This window comes from Capra hircus, chromosome 14, assembly GCF_001704415.2.
Source record: "Capra hircus breed San Clemente chromosome 14, ASM170441v1, whole genome shotgun sequence".
NCBI classification, from domain to species: domain Eukaryota; kingdom Metazoa; phylum Chordata; class Mammalia; order Artiodactyla; family Bovidae; genus Capra; species Capra hircus.
Window position 1 is genome coordinate 18,048,854 of NC_030821.1, and position 16,974 is coordinate 18,065,827.

General features: G+C 43.5%; 1 protein-coding gene across 1 annotated transcript in view; it reads left to right on the top strand.

Annotated features, from left to right (window-relative positions):
• Positions 1-16,974, top strand: part of SPAG1 (sperm associated antigen 1) — an 87,058-nt gene that overhangs the window by 58,821 nt on the left and 11,263 nt on the right. The window contains exons 12-15 of the mRNA XM_018058084.1: positions 2,016-2,408; positions 2,722-2,821; positions 8,903-9,055; positions 13,439-13,605. Of these exons, the coding sequence (XP_017913573.1) occupies positions 2,016-2,408; positions 2,722-2,821; positions 8,903-9,055; positions 13,439-13,605 (813 nt within the window). The remainder of the gene's footprint in view (positions 1-2,015; positions 2,409-2,721; positions 2,822-8,902; positions 9,056-13,438; positions 13,606-16,974) is intronic.

The window sequence follows — 16,974 nt, forward strand, 5'->3', positions numbered from 1 at the left end:
ATGTAAAGGTCCTGACTCATATTAAGTTTTAAATAAATAGCAGCTATTTAGTAACAGTATTGGTCAGACATGAGTGGATGACACCCAAGGGAACAGAAAATAATACTAGCTGCTCATCATTTCTTCTGACACTGATTTATGCTTCCGTCCATTTTTATTCTGGGTGGAACCTGAGCAGCAAATACCAGATGAAGAGTACTAGAGCCTTGCTGTAATAATTCTACTGGGTTCAATCTAGGGATTCATCACTATTACAAGATCATCTTTTGTTTTAATAATTAAGCCTCTTTTGGTTAGTGATCCAAAATTGAATGTCATTCTGCTGTATGGAAAAGTGAAACTGAAGTCACTCAGTCGTGTCCGACTCTTTGCGACCCCATGGACGGTAGCCTACCAGGCTCCGCCGTCCATGGGATTTTCCAGGCAAGAATACTGAAGTGGGCTGCCATTTCTTTCTCCAGGAAATCTTCCCAAACCAGGGATCAAACCCGGGTCTCCTGCACTGCAGACAGACGCTTTACTGTCTGAGCCAGGAAAACTCTATTAATTAGTGTGCTTTTATACACTCATTTTGCCTTTTTATACTGTTCATGGGGTTCTCAAGGCAAGAATATTTAAGTGGTTTGCCATTCCCTTCTCCAGTGGGCCACATTCTGTCAGACCTCTCCACCATGACTCGACCATCCTGGGTGGCCCCACACGGCATGGCTTAGTTTCATTGAGTTAGACAGGCTGTGGTCCGTGTGATCAGATCGGCTAGTTTTCTGTGATTATGGTTTCAGTGTGTCTGCCCTCTGATGCCCTCTCACAAGGCAAAATGATAGAGGAACTCTATCCTGAAAGAGGAACTCCCCAGGTCAGTAGGTGCCCGATATGCTATGAGATGGCTGGATGGCATCATTGACTCGTTAGACATGAGTTTGAGTAGACTTTGGGAGTTGCTGATGGACAGGGAGGCCTGGCGTGCTGCGATTCATGGGGTTGCAAAGAGTCGGACACGACTGAGCGACTGAACTGAACTGATAAACTCATTGCTTGCCTTAAGGTGACCATCATCTATTCACTGATTTTCATTTATGTACTTGTTGCTTTCTATTTCATCTGTGCTTCAGATTCTGGCTTTAACATTCATGAAACAGAATGAGAAATACATTCATTAAAAATCAGATGAGAATTTGTTACAAGAGAAAGTTGGGAAGTCTCTGCAGTTAGTGCTTTGAAATGATGAATTGCTTTGTTTCAAATATTTAGACACCCATCAATGAAATATTTATTTTCATAGTTAAAAATCAGTTCAATAATCAATTATTAAAGCTCTGATAAATACTTGAAATCTTTCAATCAAGATCAGAGGAATTTTTACCTTGGAGTAAGGTATTGTAATGGAAATTTTACTGACTTTTTAAGGTTCACTTTAAAGACTAGGTGGCTGTTTTATGTGAGTTCCTTGCTAAAACCATTTTTAAATGCCTTAAAAATCACTTGGACTTGATGATTTGAAAAAATTGATAATTTTTTGATTATTTGAAAAAGATAATTTGAAAAAGTTATCTTCTCCCAGTTCTTTAACAAAAGGAAAGGGTACCCTAACTTGGGAGTGCAGTTGTATTCAAGTCTTAGTAACTTCATTCATTCATTTGTAAATTGTTAAGCGGAAGAAAAGTACAAATTATGTAAGGTCTACCTCGACACATATGCTGTGATGAAGGGAATGATGTTTGAAATGCCGGTTATCACATCCCAAGCTCTTCGGCGTTCGAAGAGTTAAGTCCGGGCTTTACTTGAGGCCTCAGCCCCGGAAACCCTCGGGTTCCACAGGAGCGCGGCCTCCGGTGCTCAGCCCTCGGGGCGGACCGGCCCCCAGCGGCGCCGGAACTGCCCGGCTCCCGGCGAGGGGCGGGCCGGCTCCTCCCGGCTTCGCCCGCGACCCCGCCCCCGCGCCGGCACTGCCGCGGCCTCGGCGGTAGCTGCTCCCGATGATGCAAACAGTCACTTCCCGCATCCACTCCCCACAGAGGCGGCGGAGCCGGCGGGAGCGGGGAGCGCCGCCGAGCCGCGCGCCATGGGCAACATCCAGAAGAAGCTGACGCGCAGGAGAGAGGGCGGCAAGCGGCCGGAGAGGGGCGCGCCGCGGCGGGGCCGGGCGCCAGGGGCCGGCGCGGACAAGCGGGACCGACCGCGGGCCCGGGCCCCGGCGGGCGGCGCCAACGGGCAGCCGGGCGGCGGGCGGGGCGCCGGGGAGCCCGCGGCCGGCGCGCCCCCGGGACCCGACGCGCCCCCGCCCGTGCCCTCTGCCCCGATGGGCCCCGCCGCCCTGAAGAGCCAGGGCAACGAGCTCTTTCAGAATGGGCAGTTCTCCGAGGCGGCGCTCAAGTACTCGGCGGCGATCGCGCAGCTGGAGCCCGCAGGTGAGTGAGCTGCGCCCGGCGGTCTCCCCGGCCCCTTGCGAATGACAGGCGCCCACTGCGTCCGTTCCCTTCCTGGAAACCGAGGGCAGGGCGGATGCGGCCGAACCTCGGGGCGCGCCGCGTGTGCCCGGGGCGGGGCGCGTGGGCAGCTGCCGGTCACGGGCTTGGCCTCTGGCCGGAGCGGGCCCCGGCAGCTGCTCGCAGCCGCGTTAGCCGCGGGTGTAGGACCGTGGTGCCGCGGGAGACCTCAGTCTTCTGCTGAACTGTGATTCCGCCAATGGATTGTAACCATTTAATTAAATGTGATTTTTAGGAAGTGGAAGTGCAGCCGATCTAAGTATCTTATATTCAAATAGAGCAGCATGTTACCTCAAAGACGGAAACTGCAGTGGCTGTATTCAGGATTGTAACAGGTAAACTGCCCGTTTTTCAGCTTTGTCAACAGATTATCATTTCAGTGGGATGAATGCAGTATTTAATACCCTTCTAACGTTTCTGCGTAAATCTGATTTTTTAAGACACTGAAGGTGCGTTAATTGGTTAACACATAAAGCTCATGCATCCTTTTACCTATATGAAGACAACTATAGAAGATGTTTGTGCAAACTTTTTTCATTTCTTAGCTACCACCTTAATCATAATCTTTCCACATCGATCCCAGAGTATTGGAGAAGCCTTCTGACCGGTGTCTCTGCCTCCTCCAATCCACTGTGGCATCAGGATGACTTTTCCTGAAGCATTATTTTGTGCAGACTGTTTCAGCCTGTGTTCAGTTGCCCAGTATGCTGTTGCAGATCATTATAATCTCTGCTTCCCTGGTGGCTCAGGCGGTGAAGAATCTGCTGGCAATGCAGGAGACCTGGGTTGGATCCCTGAGTCGGGAAGATCCCCTGGAGAAGGGAATAGCCACCCACTCCAGTACTCTTGCCTGAAGAATTCCAGGGACAGAGAATCCTGGCTGGCTACAGTCCATGGGTTCGTAAAGAGTCAGACACTACTGAGTGACTAACACTTTGTCACCACACTGCACCCTGTGCCCCTCCTCCCCCCAATCCCGCCCCCCCCCCAAGCTTTCTGCTCCCCTTTGGTCTGTATGTGTAATGGCCTCTGCACAGCTTTGCTTCAGGAATCTTTCCTCAGCTTCCCCCTCCTTTCCACTTTCCTTGTCACCTCAGACTTCGTGGTCTTCTGCATGGCTGTGACACTTGACTCACTCTCACACCTGTAGGCACTTACGTCACCCTCTGCAGAGGAATTTAAACTCTCTGAGGTCAGGAATTGTGTGTGCATCCCTCAAGCACAGTAGTCACCCATGGTACTCAACAAGTTACATACTGAGATGGATGAATATATTTACATAAATAAAAAGTATCTTTAAAAAATTTTTTTAACCATTAAATATTAAGTCTGCTTGAGGAGCCCTTTGGAAAGAAGTTACTATTTATTGTTGTTCAGTCACTAAGTCATGTCCGACTCTTTGAGACCCCATGAACTGTAGCACGCCAGGCTTTCCTGTCCTTCACTATCTCCCAGAGTCTGTTCAAACTCATGTCCATTGAGTCGATGATGTCATCCGATCATTTTGTCTTCTGTTGCCCCCTTCTCCTCTTGCCCTCAGTCTTTCCCAGCATCAGGATCTTTTCCAGTGAGTTGGCTCTTTGCACCAGGTGGCTAAAGTATTAGAGCTTCAGCATCAGTCCTTCCAGTGAATATCCAGGGTTGATTTCCTCTAGGATTGACTGGTTTGATGTCTGTGCTGTCCAAGGGCCTCTCAAGAGTCTTCTCTAGCACCACAGTTTGAAAGCATCAATTCTTCAGCACTCAGCCTTCTTTATGATCCAACTGTCACATCCGTACATGACTACTGGAAAAACCATAGCTTTGACTATATGGACCTTTGTGGGCAAAGTGATGTCTCTGCTTTTTAATACATTGTCTAGGTTTGTCACAGTGTTTCTTCCAAGGAGCAAGCATCTTTTAATTTCATGGCAATAGTCACCATCCACAGTGATTTTGGAGCCCCCAAAAGTGAAATCTGTCACTGTTTCCATTTTTTCTCCATCTGTTTGCCATGAAGTGATGGAGCCAGATGCCAGGATCTTACTTTTTGAATGTTGAGTTTTAAGCCAGCTTTTTCACTCTCTTCTTCCATCTTCATCAAAAAGCTCTTTAGTTCCTCTTTGCTTTCTGCCATTAATATGTTACTGTTAGTGCATCTAAAAAGTAAGAAGCTGCATGTACTGGTGTAACCGTCACAATCTTCATTTACTCCTGTTGTGTGGTATAATTATTAGTATTACTCCCTTTCACTCTTAGAAGCCCTAGTTTGGACAGTGACATACATGGACACCTTGATTATAAGTTGAACAATTTTTTTTTTTCATTGACAATATCAGTTTACATATGTGGGTTAAAACTTGCTGGTTATCTGTGCCTGCAGTTTAAGAAGAAAGTCATGAGCTGCTTGTATTTTTTGCCAATTTTACATATTCAAATTTAAAATAAATAATATTTATATTTACTTTGGTCTGTCCTGGCATCATCAACGGTTGTGCTAGCTCACAACGTTTTCAGGATTTGGGGAGTTGGTTGAAGTCATGTTGGTAGTTGAAATCTGACATGATTGGAGTACTACTAATACTATGAAAATTGGCAAAGGCCACAATTCTGGGCCTTTTTCTCAGGAGAGCCAGCTGTTAAACGTTTGCCACTGCCCATAACTAACAACAAAACCAAGTAGATTTGCATAGTGTCAGGCACCTTGCGATTTGCAGCTGAGAACCTTTCAGTTCAAGTGTCTGTTGCCTAATACATTACCCTTCAGACGTGTCTCAGGTCTTCCTTCAGTGAGTTCAGTACGCTGGTTAAAAAACAGTGGACTTACTTTATCCTTAAGTGAGATGGTGTAAGTGAGATATGGTGTAAGATGTTTTCTTGCTAAAATGTGTTGTGTTTCGGGGGAGACCCAGGAGGAAGTCACAGAGGAGACTGTTGAGACTGGAGTGGAGTTTTGTCTTGAAGGAGAGCAGGAGATTGCCTTCCGGGGAGGAAGGAGGCAGAGGGGAAATGGGTGGTGGTTTAGGTGAGGGGTCCTTAGTGAAGGGCTGTGTTCTCTGCTAAGGAATCTGGTTCTGCTGGTCAGTACCGACCTTTCTAGAAACTGACCTACTTAGATGTTTTCTTTGATACCTGACATATGAGTCTCAGCATAAGGTGACTGGGTGATTGGGATGATTTTACTCAAAAGCAATGATTCTCAAATTCATCTTAATGCCAGGGAAACCATGATTTGCCTTGGGGGACATGTTGAAGTATGGCTGTATTGAAAACCAGTTTTCTCTTCACCTCGAAAGAAAGCCTGTGTTTTAGTTTTTCAGTTAATTATGTTTGCTCCTTGGAGAGTTGTTTGCACAGACTTTTATTACAAGTGGTAGCAGGTTTCAAAAGTGAAAAAGAAAAATTCCCTGGGAGCAAAGTTTAAAATAAGGGAGAACCTATGAACTGACTTTCATAGATTTACTTGTGAAATAACTTTTTATGCATTTTTTGGGGGAAAAAGACAGAGAGAACACTAGCACATCTTGACTGAACTTAGGCAAACATTAAGCAGATATTGCAAAAGAAGCATTCAGCATAGTTACTAGACATACAGTAATTGTTCCAGAAATGTTAGAGCTTTGAGGATGACAATGGTGACATGCCAGCCCCTGTCTGCACCAAGTATGTGCGCAGGAAAGCAAACGGAACTCCATCCTTTCAGGTTACAGAGGTTAACATGAATATTTTCCCCTAAGATTACTATGTTGTGCCCAATTTTTTCCCTAAATGACAAGATTAACTTGTTTTTCAGGAATTAAGCAAATCAAATATCAGTTAATTTGGCTTATTTTTAAAATAATAATTGAAGGGGCACTAGAAGTATTTAGTTTGCTCAAATTCACATCCTCTGCTATCCCCTTCTCCTACCTTCGGCGTTCCCCAACATCAGGGTCTTTTCCAATGAGTTACCTCTTCGCATCTGGTAGCCAAAGTATTGCAGCTTCAGCATCAGTCCTTTCAGTGAATATTCAGGGTTGGTTTCCTTTAGGATTGACTGATTTGATCTCCTTGTGGTCCAAAGGACTCTGCAGGAGTCTTCTCCAGCACCACAATTCAAAAGCATCAATTCTTCAACACTCAGCTTTCTTTATGGTCCAACTTTCATGTTGGTACATGACTACTAGAAAAACCATAAAACAATTCTCATAATTTTTTATCAGCTAAAAAATATCTTCACTGCTCCCAATCTGTCAGAGAACCTTTATGAGTTATCTAAATACATCAAAACTCTTTCCTGGACTTTTCATTGAGAGTGTTTCGACAGACTCAAATGAATGTTGCCTAGTAATTCTGTTTCTGCTCATCTTTGCTTCTCTCTGATGGACTTGAAATTAGAAGGCCCTCTTAACTGTGTTAACTTGAATAGTTAAGCTCTTGTAAACTCTGATTTAAAAGTTCTCTGTGTGTTTATGAATAAATGCACTTTTCTTTTTTTGCTTTAGTGGAATTCCCATTCATAAGCTCACATTCATTTTCAGGATTGCGGTTAAAAAGAAAAGCTGGGAAGTGCTATAAATTAAATGCATCATCTCATTCAGCTTTAGATTCCACGCCTATCTCAGGTCCATCTTGTGGATAAATAGCTCCTTGGGCATTGGAAGTCTTTGGTAAAATGGGGATAGTCCTGTGTCTGTGACCTATATTTATAATTAGTGTTCATGTAGTTACTATCTCTTAAGCATTAAACTAAGGTAGATTTAAGACAGGGGTACAGGTGATAGATCCTGATATCCCAAAACCTGTTTTCTAGTGTTTGAGTGTTTTTAATAGACTTTTATTTTTAAAATAACTTTTACGGTTACAAGAGTAACACATACCTATTACGGAAAAAAAGAATTTTAAATCCAGTACAATGCAAAAGAGATTGTTAAAATCATCCCCGATCCTAGTACCTAGGCAGAGCAAAAATGATTCTTTTTCAAAGAAATGATGCTAATTAGGTTTAATGACATTTCTGGAACAGAATGAGTGATATACAGCCCAGGAGCACACTCACATGTGCAGTCAAGTATCCATACAATGTGAAGAATCATCTAGGGCTCTCTCTGGGTGGCAGGTGACTGTGCCTTTCTTAATCTGTGGTGCTTTCATCTGTGCTTGTGGTGGCAAGAGTGTGGGTCCTGAAGGTTCACTTGGGAGGGCTTTGCTGAGCGCCTCCAGTGGCCCTCTGTGATCTAAGTGCTGGGATGTAGTAATGATCAAGACCAGCAATGCCCTTGGTCTCCCGTGGCTTAAGTTCAGAAGATGAGGCATGTGGGCAGATTGCTCCCTCATCTGTGACCTGAACGTGTGAATGTTTACCTTCCCGGCCTGTTGTGACATTAGCTGTCATCTGCAGTGACTCACACCTGCAGGTGTTGTCAGAGTTTCCTCCTTCCAGATCACTGTAGACAGGGATAAACAGACCTACTGGGGAAGAAATCATGCTTTTCCTGAAGCAGGCCAAATGTCTGATATATGGAAACTGCTCGTGCGTAAAGAATCACCAGCAAACCTTTATCCCCACTGTAGACAGTCTGGCACAGATTCTAGTTAGTGGATCAGAGAGGAAGTAGGCTCTTCGTGGGATCTCTGCGAGGAATATTAATAAATGTTGGTATCGACCTATAATACTCCTTTACAGTTTCAACTGATTTTGTTAAAACTAAGAGAGTACAATAGTTTTCACTCAAATACCATCTTTTGATTGTATGCTTTATTTCAGAGTATAGTGAAGTGCGTTAAGTTAGTGACGTAGCCTTAAGCAGTTACTTCAAACAAAACCAAGGAACATAACCTTGAAATATATCTCTAGTGATACTGGAAGTACTTCACAGAATAGAAAGTACACTAGAAAATTCATGACGTACAGAAATCATTGTATACCAACTTCCTCAATTTCCTCCGGTCTATTTTTGACCGGCAGCAAGTAAATCATAATCAACTGTGTTAAGCTTTAGAGGGCTGATTTTCAAAAGGTATTGCAGGTTTTTGTGCTTCTATGCTAAGTGCCTTAGTAAGTACATAGGTGCAGATAAAATTTTCCCTTGGATCTGTCAGTAACAAGAACCTGGTGCAAAGCCTACTCTGAGCCAGTGCCATGCGGGCTCTGTTAGCCCATGGGGGTGGGGGGCGACCCTGGGGTGGGGGCTTGGAGGGGTAGGCAGTGCCTGCTGCCTGGGAGCTCAGTCTCACTGGGGGAAGAGCAAGTGCCAAAGGGGACTGGTTTAAAAGAAGGGACATAACCACAGATTGATTGCTCTGGGTTTGCCTTTCTGGTATGTTGCCAGGTCCCCAAGGTGGAATATCAGATATGCATGTATGTGAGAGTTCAGTCCTAACCGATATGTCGGGTTAGTATGAGTTAGGGAGTGATCTTCATAACAAATGACATGTAATATTTCTGTCTCCTTTAGGGCCCTGGAACTTCATCCATTCTCTATCAAGCCTCTTCTTCGACGAGCTATGGCCTATGAAACTGTAGAGCAGTATCAGAAAGCTTACGTGGATTATAAAACAGTGTTGCAAATAGACTGTGGAATCCAGATAGCAAATGACAGTATTAACAGGTAACCTAATCAGAGGCTGCTGCCTGAGGGCAAGTTGTTTTCTAATGGAATGAGGTTTCGTTTCTTCCCCTCCTTTCAGAACGAGGTCGAGGTGTGGACATGTTCTTCCTTATTGGCATTACATGGATGCATGCCTTTTTTCACTCCTTCAAAACCAAATGGTTCTCACTCTCTAACTTTCTAACTATCCCATGATATGTTTTGAGTTGTCCTCTGACACCTTTATCTTTGTTTCCTGGTCCACTTAATCACTGTTCAGGGAATATTATGTGTGATATACACTTAATTTTAAAAACAGCACAGGGTATGGCTCCTCTGCGCAACTCAAGATGTACAGAATTTGATTTTAGTATTTGTTAATATCTGTGGGGTTAGAAAGGTGTTTCCAGTGATGTCATACATCAGTACTGATTACAGGATGAGATCTAAAAATGTGGCAAAGCCTGCCATGTTGAGTCTCCTGCAGGATCTGCAGGCGTTCACTGGCAGCACATCTGTCAGTGGAAACATGTTTTATTTTCTCCTCAGGAGAGGGGATGTGTCATGAGCCTGCTAGAAGTTTGTGTTATCTGCCCTTTAGTAGACACTCATCTAGGATGGTGATGGCTTCCCTTGTGGCTCAGTAAAGAACCCGCCTGCAACGTGGGAGACCTGGGTTCGATCCCTGAGTGGGGAAGATGCCCTGGAGGAGGGCATGGCCACCCACTTCAGTATTCTTGCCTGGAGAATCCCTATGGACAGAGGAGCCTGGCGGGCTACAGTTCATGGGGTCACAAAGAGTCAGACAGGACTGAGCAACTAAGCACAGCACAGGATGGTGAAATAGCACGGAATTTATATTATGACCTGTTTACTCCTCAGGTGAGAACGGGAAAGTAAGAGCTTCCAGATTTCCTAAACCACTTTCACGTGAACTTTGAAAAGTTACTACTTGGCTATGGATGATATTTTCTAATTCCATTTGTCCAAAGTATAATTTCTTTGAAGGATTTTTGTGTGTCGCTCTGTGCCTTGTGTGGATCTAGAGTAGCATGTCCCACACACCACACAGAAAGAAATAGGCTCTGTCTTTAAGCAAAGTAGAATGTAGCTAGAGGGGAAACAGCTTAACATAAATCACGTTATCCCCAAGCATGAACGTTAATTGATGAGTGGGGGGATCACAGAGGGGTCAGGCTGCCCTGGTCTATGGGCTACAGCTTCGGAGAACAAGCACTGGAGGTGCTCAGTGAAGGGCATTGATTGGCCATGGAGGGGACCTTGGACAAAGCTGAAGAAGATGAGAACTCGTGTCTTACAGTCCTGCCTTACCTCCCCACCTGGTCCCACTGCACTTTGGAGAAAACTGTTGGATGGATCTGTGTGTTGAGTGGGCAGCTTTTCCCTGGTGCTTCTTCTCCGTGGTTGCTAGGGACCTGCCTGTTGGGAAGAAAAGAAAAGATACTGGTTATTGGCTCTAGAGTGGGACCCGATGGAACCCTGGGCATTCAGGGCCTGGTCTCCATCCTGTAAAATCAGGGGTGTCCCTGGGAGCCCTCCAAGCCTTTTCTCCTGCTGCACAGCCGCCTGGTTGCACATCACTTGCTGCCTCCACATGGACTCCTGAAGACTCTTCTTCCCCGCTTTTGTCCGGCTAAGTCCCTTCTGCCCTTTAGGAGAGGACGTCGTCCCCTGATCCACCCATCTCCCCCAGCACACGTGCCCCTTAGGCTCCTCTCCCTCCCTGTGCCTTCTTTGCATATTATCTCTTTTCATAAAGTTCTTTTAGATTCATTCCACTAAGAGTTCTGGGAAGTCAGGGTTGTGTTTTATCCAGCTGTGCTGTTGCGGTACCTTGTACAGTAGGCATCCTCAGTAAAACTGTGTGGAGTGAATGCATTCTCCAGCAGACCCTGTGCTGTGGGTTTCTGCTATCAATTCGCCCATCCTCTGCCTGCGAGTCTCCGAGATGGTTGGGAAAGTAGGATCTTCTCCCAGGGTTAGAGGGTCTCATGAAAAAAAGTGGGCAGACACCTGAAGTGTCTGCCAGAGACAAGGGGCCTGTGAAGAGGTGTTTTAGAAACTCTGGTTCATAGTGATAGACTGAATGGGTCTGAAGGGAGAAATTTATGTCTGAGAGACTGGGATCATTCATATTTCTGAACCTTCTACATTTTTTACACTTTAAAAAAAATTGAAGTAAATTCACATAACAACTGAATTTACTATTTTTAGGTGTACAATTTAGTGGCCTTTAGTACACTCACAGTATTGGACAGCCACCACCTCTAATAGTTCCAAAATGCTTCATCCCACCCCCGCCAAAGGGAAACCCCCATTAAGCCCCCGATTTGCTTTCTGTCTCTGTGGATTTACTTATTCTGGAGAGTTCATATAATAGAAACATACAGTGTGTAGCTTTTGTGTCTGACTCACAAAGCTTATGTTTAATAAGTAATATTCCACTGTATGGATCTGTTGCACCCATTAATCTGTTGAAGGACATTTCGGCTGTTCCCACCATTGGCTATTGTGAATAGTGCTGCTGTGAGCATCATGTGCAAGGTTTTGTTTGCATACCTGTTTTCAGTTCCTTTTGGGGTATTCCTAGGCATGGAATTGCTGGATCATATGGTAATTCTGTTTAGTTTTTTGAGAATTATATTGTAATTTTTAGATGTACTCAAGAAGGTGCTTCTACACAGACTGACTTTTAAGACTCATTCATTTTTTTAATGGAATGGTTATTGCATATATATCATTTTATAAAAAGGTAAGGAGGCCTTGTCTGGTTTTGGCATATATATTTTCTGTAAAATATTCATTAAAAAATTTCACTATTTCTTTTCATGAACCCTGTATTTATGCTTGCTTTTCCATCTAAACAGCTTTTTTTTTGGAAAAAAAAATTTAAACATCTATGCTTATTTTGTTTCTTCCGTTAACCATATTCCTCTTTTCCTCTCCAGGAATCTCATATGTTACATTTCCCTGTATATACTTATTTACTCCCTGGCAACACATCATCTCTTTTAAGCTGCTTCTTCCTTCCTTTCTGCTGGTAATACACGTTTTGCTTGAAAATTCTTTTTTCTAAAGCATCTTTTTCTTCTTCTATGGTGGGTGGTTATACATTATTTAAAAAAAAAAAATTTTGCACTGAAATATGAGATGTGGCTATCATAACCAAAGATCACTGTTGAAATTTAAGTTTACGAAACTGTAGGGAGAATGTACGTATTATATTTGGCTCTATATGAATATAATTTTTTCACAGAGAAAGTACTACTGAGTTAACTAATTTGGATGCATTCTACTGAGTGACTTTCTCAGTCTTGGGGAGCACCTTTTTTTAAAACCAGATTTATCCCAGACATAATTTAGTTTTGTTTTAAAATCTAAGTATGATACTTTGTGTGTTTAAAATGATGGGAAAGTGATAATCAGGGGTGGTAATCTGAGTATTATTTATAGCCATTAGCAAATGTCATTAATACAAGGGTCCTTGTAGTAGACTCCATTATCAAATTCTTTCATCTTTATGCATATGAAAACACAATGAGTAGATCATTTTAGAGATGAAAAAATGCAAGGTAAGAGTATCTTAACCATATGTTAATGTTTCAAAAAGAAGCACTATTCCATTTGACAGCCACTCCTCGTCAGTTTTGGGCTTCCCAAGTGGCTGAGTGGTAAAGAATCCTGCCAATGCAGGAGACACAGGTTCAATTCCTGGATTGGGAAGATCCCCTGGAGAAGGGAATGGCAACCCACTCTTGCCTGGGAAATCTCATGGACAGAGGAGCCTGGTGGGCTACAGTCCATGGGGTTGCAAAGAGTCAGACATGACTGAGCAGCTAAGCACACACATGTACACACCCTCATCAGTTTTAGCAGCCAGTCCTGTATACCTATTTTTAGTATGCAGTTTGGGCATAGAAGTTCTAAAGCACTTCTGTTAAGTCTCAAGAGTAATAATCACTTTAGCAATTATATGAAATGTTACGTGGGGCACATTTCTTCTAGGCTTCCTAAATTTTAGTTTTATACTTTACTTCTTTAGAAAATTAAAATTTTATTGCATATACATTTTAAAATTTCTTAAACCAATTAGAAGTATCTTCATTTTTCTTTTGATACGAAAAAGATTTAAAGTTACATAGTTTGGAGCAACTTTTAAAAGTCCTTTCAAAGACAGTTTATGTGGACAGCATGTAGCTCAAGTTGCTGTGTATTCTACAGGAAAGTATACAAATGCATGTTGTTGTTCAGTCGCCAAGTCGTGTCCAACTCTCTGTGACCCCGTGAGCTGCGTAGCATTTCCAAGTTTTACCTTGATGTGACCTTCAGTAATATAGAAAAGCAAACTGCGTGATCAACAGAGAAAACTGATTTTCTTTTTAGGATAACCAAGATTTTGATTGCTCTGGATGGCCCAAACTGGCGGGAGAAGCTGCCGCCCATTCCTGCTGTGCCCGCCTCCGCACAAGTGCGGGCTTGGCGGCCTGCGATAGAGACGCCCCCAGACCAAGTGGGAGATTCCTGTTGCCATCCCCAGCCAGGCATGCCAGGTAGGGGAAGCCTGCATTCATTTCTTCTGAGGGTTACTGTGAGCTGTGCGTATAGAGCGGGAGGATAAGTGCGTGATACCAGGCGTCAGACCTGGGTTTAAGTTCAAGACCCTGCTCTCCCTCTGTCTAACTGCATAGTCATAAGGAGTTGCTGCCCACGTCCAGTGTCTTCATGTATATGAAAGGGGGAGGTGTGAGTAACTGTCTCACGGAGTTATGCTCAGGAATAAGAGGAGATATGCACACAGCATACTCAGCACAACGTGCTGCCTGTGTAAGCGTACAGTAACCTCTTCATAGAGTTGGACTATAAAGAAAGCTGAGCGCCGAAGAATTGATGCTTTTGAACTGTGGTGTTGGGGAAGACTCTTGAGAGTCCCTTGGACTGCAAGGAGATCCAGCCAGTCCATCCTAAAGGAAATCAGTCCTGAATGTTCATTGGAAGGACTGATGTTGAAGCTGAAACTCCAATACTTTGGCCACCTGATGCAAAGAAATGACTCATTTGAAAAGACTCTGATGCTGGGAAAGATTGAAGGCAGTAGGAGAAGGGGACAACAGAGGATGAGATGGTTGGATGGCGTCACCGACTCAATGGACATGAGTTTGAGTCAGCTCTGGAAGTTGGTGATGGACAGGGAGGCCTGGCGTGCTGCAGCCCATGGGGTCCAAAAGAGTTGGACACGACTGAGTGACTGAACTGAACTGACTGAACCTCTTCATAAAGGTTGTTATTGTTTAATTGCTCCGTTGTTTCCGACTCTTTGCAACTCCATGGACTATAGCTCTGGCTCCTCTGTCCGTGGGATTTCCCAGGTAAGAATACTGGAGTGGGTTGCCACTTCTTGCTCCAGGGGATCTTCTCGATCCAAGCATTGAACCTGCATCTCCTGCATTGCAGGCGAATTCTTTACCACTGAGCCACCAGGGACGCTCCTAATAAAGGTTGAGTCAGCATTATTATTAATAATAAGAAAATGAATTAAGTAGCCATGTAGTTCTCATCATACCATGAATGTGGTGGCAAGGCTAGTGTCATGAAATTGATGTATTTGAAAGAATAAAGCCTTATAACATGTATCTTAGCAGTACCGCCTTCTCCCTTTCATCATAGTTGTTTAGGTCCACAACTATATCCCCACAGTGCCCATCTCAGCACTTTGTGTAGAGTGTGTAGTCAGTGTGACTTCACACTTGCCTTTTGCCTGAAAGCCAGCTGAGGCTGTTTCTACTGCCTGCGTAGGGAGCCATGGGTGTCTTTGTTGGGCTTCATCTTGCAAAGCCCCTGAGGTTCCTGAACTGACATGTCCCGAAGGCTGGTGTTAGACCCTCACTCTTTTCCTTGCCTAGAAAGAAGAGGCAGGGAACTTCTACCAAGGCTTTTAAATGGGCAGCAGTTCTGGGGAAAGTGTGGGAATCTCTAGTTTCTAGAGTCTGTAATCAGTGGGGACTGGCACAAAGTAAAGTCAGTCAAGTAAAGTAAAGTCAGTAAAGGGTAGCTCTTCATTATTAATAATGTGCAAAAACTAACCATGCTGTAGATATGTGCTAGCAAGTCATGAGCACAAGAATAATCAGTTCTTTCTGTTCATATTTATTAGTGAGACTGGATTCCACGTTCCTAAAAACAGTGTGGGAAGAAAAGCTTGAGGAAAAATTTTCAGCAAATTAGAGGGAAAAAATCCTCTGTAATAATCTGTTTTAGAGCTTATATAGATGCCAAGATTTATGGCGAGTGTCATTTGGCTGCATAGTGTGAGATCTTTTGAAACATGAAACATTAGGCAGAAATATTCTGTGATTTGAAATAAAGGATGAAAAGTTAATATCCTTGCCATTTGTGTGGAGGGACAAATAAGGTTATCATTTATATTCTGAGTTTATACTATAAATTCAGTGCATCTATCAGGATCTTTAGATCATAGAATTTAAAGATATATTTAAAAAAATAAGTTATGGATTTTCATTTTATATCTAGATACTCTATAAAGTTAATACACAGATTTAAAACTTAAAATTTTAATATTTTATGTATGGTAGACAACCTTGGTTGCAAGTCACAGAAAATCTGTTGACTTATAACTGTAAGGAGATAGTTTTGGCTCAAAGTAACTGAAAGGACCTGGGCAGGCTCCAAAATCAGGTACAATTTGTCAGGGCTCAGGGTATGGCCAGAAGTAGAGAACTGTAGCAGTTTTAGACTTAATGACTGCACAGATCAATGTCCAAAGAGAGAGAGAGACACTACTGCTTTTGGTGGTATTAATTTAAGGATGAGGAAATACATTGCCCTAAAGACCTAGCTTTTTTTGGCCTGTTGTTCTGTAGGCTAAACTGTCTTGGTATTTATTCTAATGAGTCATATGCTTATTCCTGAGCCACTCCCTGTGATGAAGAAATGCCTTGATTGGCTTAGACCCAAGTTCTGATTGGTGGGGTCAGCTTCCCCTGGACACGTGGGCTGAGTAGGAGAGGAGTGAGAGCTGCGTGAATATCGAGGTACCCTTAGGAAGAAGGGAATGGATCCTGAGTGGAGGGTCATGCTCACGGCAAGATAATAGGCAACAGTAACAGCTGGGACTCTCTGATTGCTGGTAACAGAAAACCCGACCATGAATGTCTTAAGCAGAAAAGGTTGTTTAGTGGCTCCCCTCTTGTGGACAAGTCCACAGATAGGATAGCTGCCCGGGCGGCTGGATTCAGGGCTAAGAGGTTATGCTTGAGCTCTCTGTCTTAGCATCTCTCTTGCTCTGTTGACCCCATTCTCAGACAGATTCTCCCCTTGTATTGCACAATGACAAAATAGCCCCTCCTTTTATCCTCGTGTTCCACAGGGAAAAGCAAGAATCACCTTAGCAGAAGCTGCCACAGAAATCTTATTGTCACTCATTGGCTCTCATAGGTCCTTCCCTGACCAATTAGCCGACTGTGGCCAAGGGAGTATAATGTGCTGGTTAGCAAAGCACAGGTTATTACCCCAAAAGGTAGGGCTGGAGTGGGGTTTGCTTTGCTGAAACCACAGGAGCAGAGAGGGGAGGAGGTGTGGTTTTTCCAAGGAAACTTGGACTATTGGAAGAGGTCTAATTCAGGCTTTAGTGGGTTTGTTGGTTCATTTTTCACAACACAGTTACCGTTTCCAGCAGAGAGAAGGCATACCAATATGGATAAGATGATACAATCGCTTGTATTCTATTTTCTAATGTGAAAAAACTGTGTTGTCATTGTGTAATCAAATTTTTACTTGTAGCCAATTTATCTTTTTAATTCATATATAAAATTTTGTTCCATTTAGACTTTAGCTCTGTGTGGTTTGTGGTCACTTAGTTTACAGTATACTTAAAGTTTTGTAGAGGTGCTTGTATGAATAAT